This window comes from Eschscholzia californica, unplaced genomic scaffold (assembly GCF_041429995.1).
Source record: "Eschscholzia californica isolate CP2 unplaced genomic scaffold, dmEscCali1.0.p SCAF_4, whole genome shotgun sequence".
Lineage (NCBI taxonomy): Eukaryota > Viridiplantae > Streptophyta > Magnoliopsida > Ranunculales > Papaveraceae > Eschscholzia > Eschscholzia californica.
In genome coordinates, this window is record NW_028238461.1 from 15,032,241 (window position 1) to 15,050,371 (window position 18,131).

The following is an 18,131-nucleotide window of genomic DNA, read 5'->3' on the forward strand; positions in this document are numbered from 1 at the left end:
TAAACTGATATTTATTTTGCTCACATTTTCAGTATTTTGCTAACATTTTTTTAATTCTATTAGCATAATATGTGTGCCATATGTTATGAATTAGTTAAAGTAAGTGAATAAAAGTTTGATTATTTTTCTAGCATCTTATTGATCCTAACAACATTCTTAATTCTATTAGCATAATATGTGTGCCATATGTTATGAATTCGTTAAAGTAAGTGAATAAAAGTTTAATTATTTTTCAGTATTTTTCTAACATTTTTTTAATTCTATTAGCAGAATATATGTGCCATATGTTATGAATTAGTTTTTTTTTTTATGAAGAGCGGCTGTCGCCTTTTATTAATTAATAGGATTGTCGATTACAATATTAGTTCTATCGAATCTTAATGGACTAACAATGCAAGATGGGACTTCTGTCTCCCTCCATTGTTTACAAATGTTGAACTCTAAAGCATTCTTAGCTAGAGCATGAGCGACTTTATTTGCGGTTCTCGGAATATGTCGGAATGTGAGTGCTTCAATTTTTGTAGCTTCTCTTTTTATCTCAGTAATCAGGTTCTTTATTTTCCAAGGGATCAGGGCCCTCTCTGTCGTACAAGATTGGATCACATTGATCGCATCACTTTCTAACTCTATTTCCTTTATGTTCAGCTGAATCGCTAGCTTTATCCCCACTAGAACTGCTTGAGCTTCTGTTTCTATAGGATAATTAGTATCAAACCACATTGCTTTTGCTGCTATAAACTCACCATTTTCATCTCTAATAACAGCAGTTGCAACCCCTTTAACCTCTTTGCGTGCCCCATCGACGTTGATCTTTAGTTTATCAGATTGTGGTGGTTTCCAAGTCTTGCTCGAGTCATCAATGATTTCGTTCTCTATACTGGGACCAATTTCTGTTTTTCCTCTCTTTTGAAAATTTGACCACATGTTAATGGCGTCTTTAATCACCTTGATGCTCTGTGGAACTTTGTTTTCAAACACTTTCTTGTTCCTTGTTTTCCAAATGTACCACAATAGGTAGAAACTCAATTGAACACCTTCATCTTCTATTTTATGATTGATCCAATGTTGGAGTATTTCAACAATTGTTTTCCCTGCCTCAATTCGAAAACCGAGTGGTGAACGAAACCAAACTTCTTTCGCAAATTTGCACTCTATGAATAGGTGATCAGTGTCTTCATCCTTCTCGTAACATAGTTGACATAGTTTAGATTATTTTTCTAGCATCTTATTGATCCTAACAACATTCTTAATTCTATTAGCATAATATGTGTGCCATATGTTATGAATTAGTTAAAGTAAGTGAATAAAAGTTCGATTATTTTTCTAGCATCTTATTGATCCTAACAACATTATTAAGTTATAATTGAAATTTGAAATTTTTTCTAGCATTTTACTGATTTTGAAAACACAATTATATACTTAATTACCCTAAAAAATACTTCTAAGTTTTCAAAACAACTTAGGTGATTCGGCCTAACAACAACATAATAATGTATCATATGCTTTCTGACTTACTTACATTATGTTAACTAAATTTTTAACATTTCTCTAGCATTTCCTTGATTCTCTTGTATTACTTAAATGAGTTAATTCTTATTTGGCCCCCTACTTTGTGATCAGCTTCCTTTATGACCCCCTATTTTTCATAAATTCAAATATGGCCCCCTTTTTTGGTGTAAATGTCATAAGTACCCTTCCTATATATGTTTTTCCAAAATAAAATTATTTCCAAAAAAGAAATTCCACTTCACCTACACCTCACATGTCTCTCCATCTCACATATCTCTCCACCTCACGTCTCTCTCTCTCCAACTCACCTCTCTCTCTCCAACTCACCTCTCTCTCTCTCAAACTCATCTCTCTCTCTCTCCAACTCACTTCTCTCTCTCTCCAACTCACTCTCTTCTCTCCAACTCATCTTTATCTTCTCCGACGAAGGTGTTTCCCTTAAAAAAAACCTCTCATCTCTTTCTCTCTCTAAAAACTTCGACGAAAGAGTTTTCCTTCATCGAAGTCGGTCGGTTTGTGAACAGACCGATCTGGTCTATTCAACAGACCTTGATCGGTCTATTCACGACTCCGACTAAGGAAAACCCCTTCGGCATTTTAGAGAAAGAGAGAGTGAAATTTTTATTTTATTTTTTTATCTTTCCAGGTCGCCGACTGGAAAATTTTCCGACCGGCGATCTGGTCGGAGAAGACAGAGAGAGAAGTGGGGAGAAAGAGATGTGAGGTGGGGAGAGAGAGATGTGAGGTGGGGAGAGATAGGTGAGGTGAAGAGAGGGAGAGAGGTGAGGTGGAGAGAGAGAGTGAGGTGAGGTGGAGGGTTTTTTATTTTTATTTTTATTTTGAAACATATAATTTGTGGGAGGGGCAGTTAAGGAATTTATCTTAAAAAATGGGTCAAATTTGAATTAACAAGAAATAGGGGGCCAAGAAGGAAGTTGGTCACAAAGTAAGGGGCCAAATAAGAATTAACTCTACTTAAATTTTTTTTTTGAAACCATATTTCATTCCATAAGTGATTAAATCACTAATTTACATGGATAATTGATTATTCCTCTCGGTTCAACGACATGAGAGTTACAAAAGTAAATTCTCAAAACTTCAAAAGTAAAGTACCTCATGAGGTGAGAGAAATTGACAAGACTCTGACAAAAAAAAAAAAAAGAAGAAAGATGAAAAGATCCTAAAGATCAAAGATTAAAGGACCCTAAAGGTCAACAAAATAACTGATAATACAAATAATAAAGAAAATACTAATTTAAATTCATCTCGACGGCCATTGTTGCAGTAGATTGATCATCCTTGGTAAAGCCTCATTATCACCACCTAATCCATGTTGATTCCATCTGTGTTCAACCCCTATCCATATCTACATAACCCTTGAAGATTGTCACCCTTTACATCCCCTGTACACTGCAATGGAGTAAACCAGTAAAACATGACTAACCAGATCGATTTTCCAAAGTTTTTCAATATCATCAACAACAATTAGATCTGAATCGAAGTTAATTATACGATTTACATTGTTTGATAGTAAATCAACTAAGTAAATTCTTGCATAATTTAATGGTTGATCAAGTGCTTGACTAATTGACAATGAGATTTTTCCTCTAACTAGATTTGTATCCAAATTGTAAAGATGAAACACAATCAGATCCGAAAATCAAACACCACCACCGAAACCTCACCACTGAAACACTACCACACACCAGAACATCAACCTTCTCCATTTCCATGAAGCGAAGAATCTTTTTCGGTTTGATAATGATTATGATAATCATCTTTATCATCATCGCTGGGTCGTCAATGAATGATTTATGTTTATGAAAAATATCATAATTTTGGAACTCTTTCTCTGAAGGAATTTATTATCGACGGATCCTTCCTGCTATGTGACTCTCTTCGAAAGAGGAAGTAAATGTTAAATTAGGGTTTTTTATGGTCCCTAGATACCATTAATGGAGGGAAATCTATATAACAAAACAGAGTGGGTTTTGATGATTAGGACAAAATAAATGCACCATTGTGCTTACTTGGACAACCATGTGGACATCTTACTAGGATGAAGTAAATGAGGAGGATGCTACCCTCTAATCTAAGGTGGATCCTAATCTTTGATGTAATCCAACGCCACACCTACTGCGGCGCTTTCTGCATATGAGCTGAAACGAACGCCAAAACCCCTCATCTCCCTTTGCGCCCTATGTGTTCCAATCTTAAAGCATAAAATCTCTTCCTTATCAATATCAAAACCAAAAAATTTTCTTAGGTCTCTCTGGTTGTTAGGAAATCTTCTTCTTTCCCAAATCTTCATAGCAGAAGAAATAACCAAAGCCATCACTTGCCCAGATCTTCTGCAAGAAAAGAATCACACAGAAATTCTCAAGGTCAGCATCGAAAATTTTAAATTTCCTCTTTATTTCTTTCGCTTAAATGATTGATGATCTTCATATGAGTATGAAAAGATTTAAAATTTTCATTTAGATTTCAGTTATACCCTCTTCCTCTCTCTAAAATTTCTATTTTACAAATGATAGTTTGGTAGTTTTTCAAATCTATATAACAAAACAGAGTGGGTTTTGATGATTAGGACAAAATAAATGCACCATTGTGCTTACTTGGACAACCATGTGGACATCTTACTAGGATGAAGTAAATGAGGAGGATGCTACCCTCTAATCTAAGGTGGATCCTAATCTTTGATGTAATCCAACGCCACACCTACTGCGGCGCTTTCTGCATATGAGCTGAAACGAACGCCAAAACCCCTCATCTCCCTTTGCGCCCTATGTGTTCCAATCTTAAAGCATAAAATCTCTTCCTTATCAATATCAAAACCAAAAAATTTTCTTAGGTCTCTCTGGTTGTTAGGAAATCTTCTTCTTTCCCAAATCTTCATAGCAGAAGAAATAACCAAAGCCATCACTTGCCCAGATCTTCTGCAAGAAAAGAATCACACAGAAATTCTCAAGGTCAGCATCGAAAATTTTAAATTTCCTCTTTATTTCTTTCGCTTAAATGATTGATGATCTTCATATGAGTATGAAAAGATTTAAAATTTTCATTTAGATTTCAGTTATACCCTCTTCCTCTCTCTAAAATTTCTATTTTACAAATGATAGTTTGGTAGTTTTTCAAAGTGGAAGAAGTAGAAACCCTAACCCAATTCCTAATTTATTTCTTTTTCTCTCTCCAAAATTTCTGTAGTATAAAATGGTTTGATGGTTATCTAATGGTGGTAGAGGTAAAAACCCTTTCTCTCTCCAAAATTTCTGTAGTATAAGATTTTTAGATGTGCCGCCTACTTGCTTCATTGGGGCTGATTGTTGTTACATTAAATCTCTTAAACTCCTCTCACTACTCAAACCACTTTGTCCATTGAGCAATTTAATTTGTGCAACCTAATTTGAATCACTATCTCTTTGAAACAATTTTGCATGTAAATTAAAAGGTAGAGACGATTGGATTGTGTACTCTATCACAACAACCATGTTGAATTTGTATTTTTGTGTATTTGGTGGTTTTTGGAAGTTTCTGATGAATAGGTTTCTTGAAATGGAAGACGAAATTATCGAACAGTCAAGTCGAGATAATTTTAGATTGGTTTCAAATTAGCCATTTCAACAGTTTATAAATATTGGGAATTATCAACGTATGATTCTTCTTCGCTCGTGTACTTTGTAGAAGTGAGTTCACATCGGCCCTAATTACACCTACATATTGGTTTTTTTAATCTACTATGATAATTTGAAATTTTCATTAGTTTTCCTTTTGTTTATGTTGAAAGAAAGACCAACTTATGGAAGTTGCAAGTATTTCTTTCTGTTCTCTCATTGTGAAAATCTGTGTAAAATTCTATGGATAGGAATCCATCACTGCGATCTCCTCCTTCACAATCGTTCATTACTGCGCCCTCCATCACTTTATGATAAATGGAGGAATTATGGTTTTAAAACATACGAAATGGAAACGGATATTTCGGCTTGTGGTGTTTACTTCTCCTTACCTGTGTGTTTTTCGTTTTTTTTGCTTTAGAGAGAGTTTGAAAAAGAATAAGGATTTGTCGGAAATATAATCTCTGCCTCAAAGAAAAATAAATTTATAGGTAAAACTAATTTAGCTCTGACATTTTCCTCTGAATTTGTTGATTTCATTCAGTTTGTACTTGATGTCTTAATGTTTTCGTTCATACTTATTGCCTGAAATAATCTATCTACCTTTTGATTTTCAGCGGCTTCGTCTCCTACACCCTTCGTCCTCGATCACTTCCAAGGTCCATGCCTTAAAGTAAGTTATTTTTTGTCTTCATTTTTTCTTCTTAATTCACCAAAGTAAGTTAATCTTCTCCCTTCATACTGTGACTCGCATTTTATGTTTGCTTACTCTCTCCCATTGCCCATGTCGATGAAGGAATTTCATGTCGTCTTAGCTTCCGTTATTTTGTTTGTGCGATTTTATTTTGTATTTCAGAAATTTAGTTGTCGTGTGAGGTTGTTCAATGAAAATCATCAATCAATTCAAAAGTCATATTTTTTTAAGAACTCAACTTATTTTACTCTTTCTTCCTACCCTAAATAAAATTTGATGCTATTTTTTTATGTGGTAGGTTTTTACCACATGAATTTCTTGCTATTGCAATACAAATGGGTTTCTAATATAAATGTTGATCTGCATATTTGTTTGCCACCGATTTTTTATGCATGAAGTTGCACCATTTTACAGACTTTCATGAACAATGGTCGACGAAGTTTCCAAATTGAATATCGAGACAGGTTTTAGCTTCTTTTGCTGATTTTCTATAGTCATGTTATATGACGAGGTAATACTAAAGTGATCTTTGAGTAAGTATATATCCATTATATTTTGTTTGTACACAATTAGTTATGTGTGGATAGAGTTATTCCAACCGAACTTCTGGTTCAATAATTTATTCAATTTCATAGAATTCTCTTATTTCATTTTTCCACTGATCAAGTTTTACCCTTGCACCTTATTTGAAAAATCTGTCTCTGACTCGAGTCGCTGGACATTATTTTTTCATCACTTTCTTGATAATGTTCTTGTAGGATAAAATTTCGGACGGGGACTTTTTAACAACTGTATGGCTATTAAGATTAGTTTTAAGGACTCTCCATGTTGAAGAATCAATTCCAAGTTGGATTATAATTTGTGTAAGTCCAATATATGTTCTCTCCCTCCCTCTATTTATATGTTTCGGCAATTTCTCATGGCTATCTATACTGAAACCAAATGAGTTGTGGCTATTCATGGACATCTTCTTGATTCAAGGTTATAAACCAATAGTTGTAACAGATTGGGACGTTGTTATTTGTTTGGTATATCAAAATTTGTGCTTTCATGCCTTCACACAAGCATCCTGTGGTCCTGTACTCCTGCTTCTATTCAAATCCGACATGTTTGGGTGATCGTCCGGGACTTGAATCATCCAAGGTAAGTAAAATGGAAGAGGTAAGGGGTTCTATCCTTTACAATTGTCTGCTAACTTGTTATAATTTTGTTTTCACATCCATGTCTAATGTAGTATTCACATCAACAGTGCATGGTTCGTCTACTAGCTTCTGAAACCTAATTGGTTCCTTCTTCAAAAATCTAATACCTAGATTAAGGCCAACTACTACGGATTCATTCTTATCTGGTCAATTTGATTTAAGGTTGATTTTATCAAATATTTTCTGAAATCTACCTTATCACAATCACTTTAGGGGCTGGATCTTGGTTCTCATTTGAACATTTATAGAAGTGATGGTTGCCTTGTAACGGGTCATGCTCACTGATCAGTTCTCTATTTCATTAAAGCTACAACAATTTGGTATAAATCGAAGTAAAAGTGTATACTCTGAAGTGCAAAAATGATTACTTCATAACTAAAGAAAAAATTTCATATTTTGAACTAACCTTACCTAAAATCTGTTTTAGTTATTGGCAGGTGTTATAATGGTGCTCGGATAAGAGTATATATGTTCTCTAAAGTTGAGAAAATATGTTACGCAAAGTTGAGGTTCCTGTTAGTCTACATATGTAGTCGACTTTGAAGAGTCGTGAGCATAAATGGTTATATATTTTAAACATAGACACCACTCTTCTTCTTCCATTCTCGAAGGAATTCGTGGTAATTCTTCTTTTACATTTCAGGTTGGCTGCAACTATCAACATTCTCTATTTGTTCTGTTGGCTTCTCAAAGGTAAACAATTTTCAATTATCCTTTGATCTAAGTTTGTTAATTAGTTAAATTGTTTTATACTTTTCTCTAATATATTTTCTTACTAAAGTGTTTGAACAAATTTGAATGTGAAGTTTTTTTTTAATGAAAAATCGATTATGTTTTTAATTTGACCAATAAGAATTGAGTTCACTAATGAGTTAGCTGCACAGAGTCAGCGACATCTTCTTTCAGTATCAAAGAGTCACATATACAAGACTTTCATGGCCACAGAAGTGATGCCCTGGATCTGTGTTGGTCCAACTCTAATGCAAGTAACACTTTCACATAAAACTAGCAAGCCATTGAACATGAATTTGAGGCCGCTCTTTTCTGCAAATGGTTATAGTTATTAAAGGTTCAGATGAAATTACAAGAAGTTTTGTAACCATGGGTTGGCAGTTGACTATATTAGTTTAAAATTTGAGCGTACATGCTATAATATGTATGGTGTTTCATAGAAATGTATGTTCCCTATGGTACCAGTTGTCTCTAGAAGAAGAAAGACAAACCAAAATAACAACAGAATCATGTACTTTTTACAAAGATCACAACAGTGTATTTTTTTCATAAAATTACTACTATTTCCTACTATCTCGGTCAATCTTTTTATACTTAAATCTCTTTTGTAGCATAAACATTTTGACTGTTTTGTTCCTTGTAAGTATGAGAGCATTATCCACAGTTGTATTGTGAGATTCATGGATACGAATAATGCACAAAATATATAAATTTGATGAAAGGGAGATGGTAACACTATTTCACTTCCATAGTGAATTGTATAAAACCCTTGAGCTTTCAATAGACTCTACTTCATTTGTGATCCAAGTACTCTGAAAACTTTGATCTTGCAGAAGAGTGAATTTCAAATAATTGCACGTTTGTCATTTTAAAACAATATGAGATCTTAGATATGCCATCTCATACAAAAATCCAAAAATGGGAAGAAGACATACCAAAAATGTTTCTCATTTTAAAATGATCCGAGTTTTGCTATTTCTCAAAAAAATTGTTGAGAAGACGAATCAAAGCGTGTCATGACAAACTATTTAGGGGCAAGACGAACGACATGTATGCTTGATAATCTGTTGGTTATGTTTCCACTGTTCTTAAAATTCTTCTTTTAATTTTATATTACGAATATGTTAATATTTCACTATTATGAGTTAGATCTTAGTCTATCTTTAACACAACCTTCGGCGGAGAATATAACATGTTATTAATGTGATAGAGTGGTTTGTTTGGGTCAACCAAGCAATAATTTGTTTGAGTCAATCAAGCAATAATAGTCCGTATTTAGTTCTGAGTTTCAAATATATTTTGTTAGAAAATTGTATTCATTAGGAGTATTATATTGAGATCATTTGTTTGGGTTCACTCAGGTTTACAGATTTGAGTAATATTTAGGAGCCTGTGAAACCTGCAAAAACTGAGTAACCAGTTATACACAATGACGCATTTTGTGTCTGAAATTAGCTAAGGAATGACAATCAGAAATTTAAAGATGCAATTTTCTATCCACGATTCAAAAGGTATTGTTTTATGTTTGCGATTCGAGGTAACTTGTGATAGTAGTTTTTTTCTTTATCAATATCTTCCTCGTGTTCGAGACCATTTCGACCAGAACATTTGATGTGGCTCATGGATTCAATTGGTTATGGTATGATACTGATGTGGCTTAGACCAGTTTATTGAACTAGAGTTATTTGTTGCCATGTTTATATTGTCTTTTCCTTTACTTATATTTTTCATTTTTCTCATTTTCCACATGTACATGATTCAGAAGGATTATTCTTTGTTAAAACTGGACGAACATCGTAGCCAGCTCCAAGGCTAATCAAAAGAATTACGAGGAATTTGTTGTTCTTTTCGTATTTGTATTTTTCCCATTATTTATCGAGGAGTTTGTATTTATTTTTACTGAAAATATTCAAACTTTCTTTTTATTCTTCACATAATGTGATTAATGATTTCGTTAACAGGAAGTGGATTTAGCTTACAAATGAACAAATGCACCATACAAATACCAACGGATTGCAGTAGACCTTTGCAATTGCGAACGAGATATTGGATCAAATAAGCTCATCCGTGCCGGAGGCACGGGTTATACCTAGTCAAACTACATAGGAAAGAAAAACGGGTTCCGACAAAGGGATGACCCTTTGCCGGAGGAAAAAACTCAACTCTACTTAAATTAGGAGAACAACAACTTAAATTTTTTTTTTAATTTTCTTTATTCTTATATATAACATGTGTTATTACTTGTTAGAGCAAGTGAACAAAAGTTTTGTTATTTATCTAGTATTTTATTGATTCCAACAGCACACTTAGGTATAACATGTTTATTAAGTTACTTAGTTCAGATTAACAAAATTTTCAATTATTGAGTTACTTAGTTCAGATTAACAAAATTTTCAATTTTTTCAAGCATTCTACTGATTTTAACAACCCAATTAGATCAAACATCATATACTTTGTGAAAAAAATTTCGTAAATTTTCTTCTAGCATTTCTTTGATATTTGTATAAATTTTGGCAACTCTACCAACATCTTCAAAACTCTAAAGAATCGATCATATTTTGACAAACATAAATTAGTTGGATAGACAAAGAATATTATCGACATCGTTGTGGTATTTGTAGCATTCTTGTAATATCTTCTAGCATTTCCATTAACTCTCAACATTTTTAAAGTCTTTGACGATATTTGTACTAAAACTTAGAGTAATTAAAGTTAAGAGAAACCCATTAAAACATAATCAATACAAGAACTAATAACTTCAAGACTTTTTCTTCCATTACCCTTCAATTCATCCGGGAACATCCAAGTCAATTCAACCCTCATCCTTTGCGATTGCATTGATAAATCTTTAGCTAACATCCCGTGTGAAAAAAGGCTTAGAGCATCTCCAATGGGGCACTCGATCTCTAACACTTAGAGTGCCACATATGACTTTTTGGAGTTTTTGTTAAAAAACATCTCCAATGGGACACTTTGTTAGACACTCTATTATGAGGTGGACACATTTATTATAGATTGTCTAAAAAGAGAAACTCTAAAACTAGAGTGTCTCTTTGAGACTCTCTAAGTGTCACTTTAATATTTAAACCAATAGAAATCTTTTCTTTTCAACTACTTTTTCCATATTCAATTTAAGAGTGACATGTGCATGAAGTAGAGAGATTTTAGAGATCTCCACTGGAAATCAAAAATGTTTAGAGAGTCTTTATATTGACACCTAGGAAAAAGAATCTCCATTGACACTTGACAACTAGATTTTTAGAGTGTTTGTTAGATTGTCTCATTGGAGATGCTCTTATAGTTAGCTTCGACCACAAGTTTATCCACGTGCAAAATCACATACAATCACAAATAAAATATATTAGTGTTCAAACAAGTGTTTGTAATTCATGGAATGTAAAAAAAAAGAGTAAAAGAATCGAAATATAAAACTTCACAGAAAATCCGTATAGTTGTCGATGAAGTCATTTTGAGAGAAACAATGTTAGGTTTGCAAAATATATTAATTTTTGTTAGAGTTCAGAATAAGTCAGAAAATTATAAAACGTAAATATGTTGTTAGAATCAAGAAAATGTTATGAAAATATACAAAACGTTTGCAAAATATATAAGTAATTTTCATGCAAATTTTCTGGAGAAAACAAGATTGTAGAGAGAGAAACAATGTAACAAGATCTGAAGATTTTTTTTAAGAAAAATTTTGATATCACAGCTTTAAGAATAAGAACAACAAAATCATGCATGGTGCAATAATTTATCATGAAAAAAAAAAACGAGAATATGGTCAAAAGAGATCTATAATCCATTGATCACCATGTTATTCTTGTTTTCTCCAGGTGAAGAGCAAAAAGTATGGACGAATGTTCTCTGCAATTTCTTTAGGTTTTTTCTCGGTGGATTGAAGAAGAGACAGTTATGGTTGATTTTTTTTAGTCAAAAGATTAGGGAAACGTTACTTTAAAAGGAAAAGACAACTTTTTGTAAGGATAGAAACTTCTTATTCAAGAATTATTTTCATGAAACTGAAAATGTTATTTATATATTCTAATATGGGTAATTTTAGTTAACCTGGGATAGGTTAGGTAGTAATAGAGAAAAGAGAGGTAAACATGTAAATTGCTCCTGGTGAATTTATTTTCTATTTAGTATTATTTTTGGATTCTAAATCCACAGACCTTGGGATTTTGGACCTAAAACCCACCCCCTTTAATAATTTAGTTTTATTTTTCTAAATGTAAATGAGCGACGTCCTATTAAATGCACGTGCAAAATTTTGTTGTTACGACCCAATGGAAATTTCGATAACTAAAACAAATGAATCAAATACAATAAAATTTGATCTTTATTTTCAAATATTAAAATCTTACATTATGATTGAGCAGTATAATTTCATTGAGAGTAAGAATTTTGGTACTAACTCCTCTTTTTTTGTTTTTTTTTTTTTTTTTTTTGATGAAAGCTCCTCTTTTTTTTGTTGAAATATGGTACTTAACACCTCTTGAATAATTAATGATCTTATTTTGTTAGCCTCAAATCTCAATGATTTCAAGTTTCAATCAATAATCGAAACTGAAAATAATACTAGTGGGGTTTCTAGATATAAACCTACACGTGGCACTTGAAACGGACTAGTTCTCTCAAGAGATTATAATCAAAGGGTCATCAACCTTTCGCAACATACAAAAAACTGTTAAAATCATAATAATGAGAAAGAGATCATGGAAGAAAAAGGGTACTACTTATATAAGTACGTGTTTGGAGGCGTTTAAAACTAATCAAAAAGTGATTAAATACTCACTTTAACTTTTCTCTCTCTCTCTCTCTACCAAAATCTTGTAACTCTCACAAATCACAACCATAATTAATCATAAGATTTATGCATGGCCGGTTTTTTTCTAATTCATACGGCGGCGCACGATCTCCCATTCATAGATTCATTCTCCTCTTATCTCATCATTTAAATCATCATTTTCTCTCTCTTAAATTTAATCAATACCCTTTCTCTCATCATTTATATAGAGAGAGAGATAACTCTATCTCTCTATAGTAGTGTTGTATCTGGACCTTTCTCTCTCTAGATTAAAGAAAAATGGAGGGGAATAATCAGCAATCAAGCATCCAAAACTTTTCTTGGAATGAAATTTTACCATTTCAAGATGACCCATTTCTCTTTTCAAATTACCCATTACCTCCAATTCATGATCTTAGCAGGTAAGATATAAGCATTCTGATTTTGATGTTCTTAATTAGTTCATTAGTATTAGAATTGAGAAAATTATTGGAATGACTTGATTTCTTTTTGATTTTTTGAAGTGGGTATTCGGCTAGTAGTAGTTGGGTTTCAGGATTTGATGAATTTCCATCACAAGAGAATGTTTTGGATACAATTCCATTAATGGCAAGCTTCCCAACTGATCCCCTCTATTCCTCACTGGATATTTTACCTACTCAAAATGTACTACAAGGTGATTTCTCTCTCTCTCTCTCTTTACTCTGTTTTCTCTCTCTACTCTGTTCTCTCTCTACATGTGTATTAATGTTTTTTCTGGTAATTTCAGAGGATTTTTGCAGTAATGTATATGGAAATTATGAGTTTGGAGTGGTACCCATGCAAAATGAAGAAATGGGTAATGGATTTGAAGGTGAAAATAAGCAAATTGTAGTGTATGAAAAAGATTTGGGGCAAAGAAGTAGTAATAGTAGTAATGGAGGAATGAGGATGAAGAAAGAGAAGAAGATGAAGAGATCAAGTAGAGATAATAATAGTATTGTTATTTCAAGTGATTTGTCTCGTGAAACAATCTCACAATATTTCTACATGCCTATAACACAAGCGGCTAGAGAACTAAATGTGGGATTAACATTGTTGAAGAAAAGGTGTAGAGAGTTGGGTATCCCTAGATGGCCACATAGAAAGTTGATGAGTTTGGAAGCCCTAATCAAGAATGTTCAGGTAACCCTCTCTCTCTCTCTCTCTCTACATGGTTACATATCATCTCTCTACTAGAGGACTAGCCCACTAGGGTATGACAAGCATGTGCATTTCAAGGGAGAGACTAGGGTTAGAATATTGATTTTGTGGCTAGAAGAAAGAACTTTGTCATGTAGTTGGGTCTAGTATCACCCATTATTTACTTGAGGGGCAACATGTCTATATTTAAGTTGAACACAAAAAAAAACATGTCTATATTTTTATTAAAGCCGATAAAGAACGGCTTGTCTTATTCACCACGTAGACAAAATTGTGTCTGGTTTTTAATTTGAGTGTGAAAAGACTACAGTACCTCTTGTCTTATTCACCACGTAGATAAAGCAGTGTAAAGGACGAGCAATAAGACCACCTAGATAAGGCAGTGTAAAAGGGCGAGCAAGGTGGGTTCTTTACATTTTTCGCTGGGCAGACTACGAGTCATTGTTAAGTTGTTTCGAACAAGCACATAGTATATATTGTGTAAATAATCATTATCTTAATTTGTTCTGGATTTGATTAGTTAAAATTAACTAATAGGTTAAATTTTATTGTGCAGGAAATGGGGAAGAATGAAGAAGGAGAAATGAGTAATTTAAAGGTAATAGAAGCATTAGAGTTATTGGAGAATCAAAAGAAACAAATGGAAGAAAAACCAGGAATTCAACTTGAGGAAAAAACGAAGAAACTTAGACAAGCTTGCTTCAAAGCAAATTACAAGAAAAGAAGGCTTATGGGGACTATGGATTTTCAGCACCAATACCAAACACCTTCATCATCTTCAGCTTCATTTAGTAATGGAAACTACTTCTGATAAACAATATTTTTCCTAAGTAAATTAATGGAATATTTTATAGTATATGAATGTGTTCTATGTTGTAAGTTGGTCGGAAGAGCGAAATATAGTTTGGTCGGAAGAGGTATTTGTTATCTTAATTTATGAGATCCCAAAGAGAATGTTCATAATCTTAGTTTAGTTCTTCTGCCGTGCTACATGCCCTAAAATGTTGTGTGAGCAGTCCAATTGGTGATGTAACATGCTCATTTTTCATTCGTAGGTCGTCATATCATCATTCCGACCATTTTTTGTTTCGATGAAAAATTTGATGGTTGCATAACTGTCCTCTTATCATTTTATTAAAACATTTTTTGTTCGAGATTATATATGTTGTTAACAATTGTATTAGTTTCGAAGATAATTAAAAGAAATGGGACTTAAGTTTTAATGGCTATACAACTGTTTTCTTTTTGCCTACTCAATTGAATTGCTAAATTGCACAATTTGCATTTCAGAATGAGAAGTAGAATTCACATTAAATTTTAACTAAAATTGTAAAATACGTTTTTGTCTAGAAATAAACTAATGACTAATGGAAGAGGAGCTTTAAATCCTAATTTTATATGACAAAATTCATTTTTTGAATGAATAAGGAATAAAAATATTATGTGAAGGAAAGGTCATATTTAGATGAAAATATTACTATAAAGTATGGAGTGTATCTTTGTAAGCAAAGATTAGTTGGGGCTTGGCCTTGTCAATAACAAATACTCCCTCCGTCTCAAATGAAGAGACCCGGACCTAAAATCCTTCAAAAAATTTACGTATTTTTTCCTTTTCCGTTTGGTAAAATCACTTCCATTTACAACTTTATCATACGATAATTTTTGACTTCATTGGATATTTGACTTGAATTAGAAGAGTTTTTATAGATATATGATAACTCAATCGGAACTCCATATATTCAAAAACTAAATCAATAAACAAGAAATCATCATAATATGGAAACCATAATATTGGAAAGGCCAGCGCTTTGGGGAAAGCTAAATAGTTTCCGGGGTGTGAAATTTTAAAGGGAATATGTAGAATTTTAGAAATTTTCCGGGGAAATAAAATTTAAGCGTGTGTTTGATATCTCTTATTTCCATGGAAATAAAACAATTTCCATGGAAATAGGTATTTCCGCCGTTTGATACAAAGTATAATTCCATGGCTTTAATTCCCTAGGGAATCTATTTCCATGAAATAGTCCATTTTTAATTCCTTGCTCCCCCCTTGGAATTAGTTTCCATGGAAAGTCAAAAATCAAAATAAAAATATTTTAATGTATTCAGATATTTGAAACCTAATAATTATGTCCATATATGTTCAAAATGACATTTTTACCCATAAAATTTAGCAGAATAAACTTTTACTTATACATTGAGCAAATGACATTTTTGTCCTTCTTACCAAATGACATGTTTACAAAGTTGTCAAAATGACATTTTGGCTTTATGTAACCAAAATTACATTTTTACCCTTTTATAATATCAAATTGACATTTTACCCATAAAATTTAGCAGAATAAACTTTTACTTATACATTGAGCAAATGACATTTTTGTCCTTCTTACCAAATGACATGTTTACAAAGTTGTCAAAATGACATTTTGGCTTTATGTAACCAAAATTACATTTTTACCCTTTTATAATATCAAATTGACATTTTACCCATATGTTGTCAAAATGTCATTTTTACCCTTAATAATATCAAAATGACATTTTTAACCTTATGTGGTCTGAATGACATTCTTACCTTTATCTTGTAAAAATGGCATGCCCGCACTTTTACTTTAAAATGACAATTTTACCCTTTTATATTAGTAAAATTTCTTTTTTATCCATACGTTGTCATTTTGAAAACATAAGGGTAAAAGTGTAATTTCGACAGCATAAGGATGGAAATGTAATTTTGACAACATAATAGTAAAAATGTCATCATGACTACAGAAAGAGTAAATAAAAATTCTTCATTGAATGTTATATTCGTAGAAGTTAGTTGTCAACCAAATAACATAATTCGTAATTCCGCAGAAATATAAATGACTACCAAACGAAATAACTCTTATTTCCATGGAATAAATTCCGTGGAAGACTTTCCTTGGAACTCTTTTATTTCTATGGAATTATTTCCCTGATATCAAACACAACCTAAGGGGAAATAAAAAAAAAAACACTCCACCTCACCTTACTCTATCTCCACCTCACCTCACTCTCTCTCCACCTCACCTCTTTGTCTTCTCCGACTAGGTCGCCGGCCGGAATATTTTCCGGGCGGCGACCATGAAGACAAAAAAAAAAAAAATTTGACTATCTCTCTCTCTCTAGAAACTCCGGCGAAGGGAAACAGACCGATCTGGTCTGTTCTTCAACAGGCCGGAACTCCGGTGAAGGGAAACCCCTTCGCCGGAGTTTCTAGAGAGAGAGAGTGAAATTTTTTTTTTTTTTTTTTTATGGTCGCCGGCCGAAGGGAAACCACCTCACTCTAATCGGAGAAGATGAGAGAGAGTGAGGTGGGTGGAGAGAGAGTGAGGTGGGTGGAGAGAGAGTGAGGTGAGGTGGAGAGAGAGAGAAGTGAGGTGGAGAGAGAGAGGTGAGGTGGAGAAGTATTGTGCTTTCCCCCTAAATAAAATTGTCAAACAAAATTGACCAATTTTTGACCAAGTCTTCACACCCCGAAAACTATTTAGCTTTCCCCAAAGCGCTGGCCTATTGGAAAATATGGTATTAAAATATAAAAAAAATATGGAAAGTAGAATATGAGAGAGAAAGAGCAAGTTAAAAATAAGTCAAGGATAAGTTACTAATGGGTAATGACATTCAACAATAATACAAGTACATCTTCATGTACACCCTCAGGACAAAGAGCGATTTCGAACTTTCACACCCTTTATCATATTAGCCACATCAGACCGTCATGGACGGAACTACAACTAGGCCAGAAGGGGTCATGGCCCCCCTCGACCTAGCTGTAGCAACATACACTATAAGTTATAACCACAAGTCACAAGGGTTATCTATTAGTAAAATAATATGCAACATGTAACAACAAAGTGCAATAGGCTTCTCGGTTTGATTGTTTGCTCATCACCTAGGTGACTCGGGTCAATTAATTCCCTAGAACCGCAAAATTTTTAACATGTAATCTTAGTTTTACGAGCTTGGAAATGCCATATACCATCTGCAATACGTGAATTTAAAAACATTAACAATTTTTTTATTGAAAACCTAGAGACCAATTATTCACATGGATTGGACAATAAAAGCAAATTGTTATTCCTTTTAGTCTCAAAAACTTTGACGTTAAAACAATTTAGTTTCGAATTTTTTTATTTAAAAGACGTTTCAAGTGATGAAGATGTTAAACAAAATCATCGTTTTGACGGTACTATTTTATTTCAAATTATATATATAAAGACGATTTCTTATAAGTGAAGTATGAATATAAATTGTATAATAAAACGACAGAATTCGTAGTACATTTGCACCCCTTGGTGTTTAATCCTGGTTTCGTCCCTAGAGACCGTGTACACAAAGGTGTACTTCAAACATTTTTTAACAAGGTGTAGTGCTCTGGTTATTTGTAAGGTTTGATT

At 33.0% G+C, this 18,131-nt stretch overlaps 2 protein-coding genes and 1 long non-coding RNA gene across 6 annotated transcripts; 2 read left to right on the forward strand and 1 right to left on the reverse strand.

Annotated features, from left to right (window-relative positions):
• Nucleotides 1-333: 333 nt before the first annotated feature.
• On the reverse strand, nt 334-924 carry LOC147543075 (uncharacterized). The gene has a single exon (XM_086635371.1). It carries the CDS (start codon nt 922-924, stop codon nt 334-336), a length of 591 nt encoding a protein of 196 aa, XP_086491497.1.
• Nucleotides 925-4,130: 3,206 nt separating this feature from the next.
• On the forward strand, nt 4,131-9,717 carry LOC147543076 (uncharacterized). 4 transcript variants are annotated; one of them, XR_015224337.1, is made up of 9 exons: nt 4,131-4,478; nt 5,038-5,192; nt 5,542-5,611; nt 5,738-5,793; nt 6,229-6,325; nt 6,573-7,578; nt 7,660-7,709; nt 9,110-9,259; nt 9,511-9,717. It is a non-coding gene; the product is annotated as an uncharacterized LOC147543076 (long non-coding RNA). The 4 variants fall into 4 exon arrangements; XR_015224336.1 differs by lacking the exons at nt 5,038-5,192; nt 9,110-9,259; nt 9,511-9,717 and adding exons at nt 4,714-4,750; nt 7,901-8,319 and having other exon boundaries at nt 4,132-4,478; XR_015224335.1 differs by lacking the exons at nt 5,038-5,192; nt 9,110-9,259; nt 9,511-9,717 and adding an exon at nt 7,901-8,319 and having other exon boundaries at nt 4,133-4,478.
• Nucleotides 9,718-12,837: 3,120 nt separating this feature from the next.
• LOC147543077 (uncharacterized) lies at nt 12,838-14,530 on the forward strand. Its single transcript, XM_086635372.1, has 4 exons — nt 12,838-12,959; nt 13,062-13,213; nt 13,307-13,701; nt 14,276-14,530. The coding sequence occupies exons 1-4, from the start codon at nt 12,838-12,840 to the stop codon at nt 14,528-14,530; spliced, it is 924 nt and encodes a 307-aa protein (XP_086491498.1).
• Nucleotides 14,531-18,131: the final 3,601 nt, after the last annotated feature.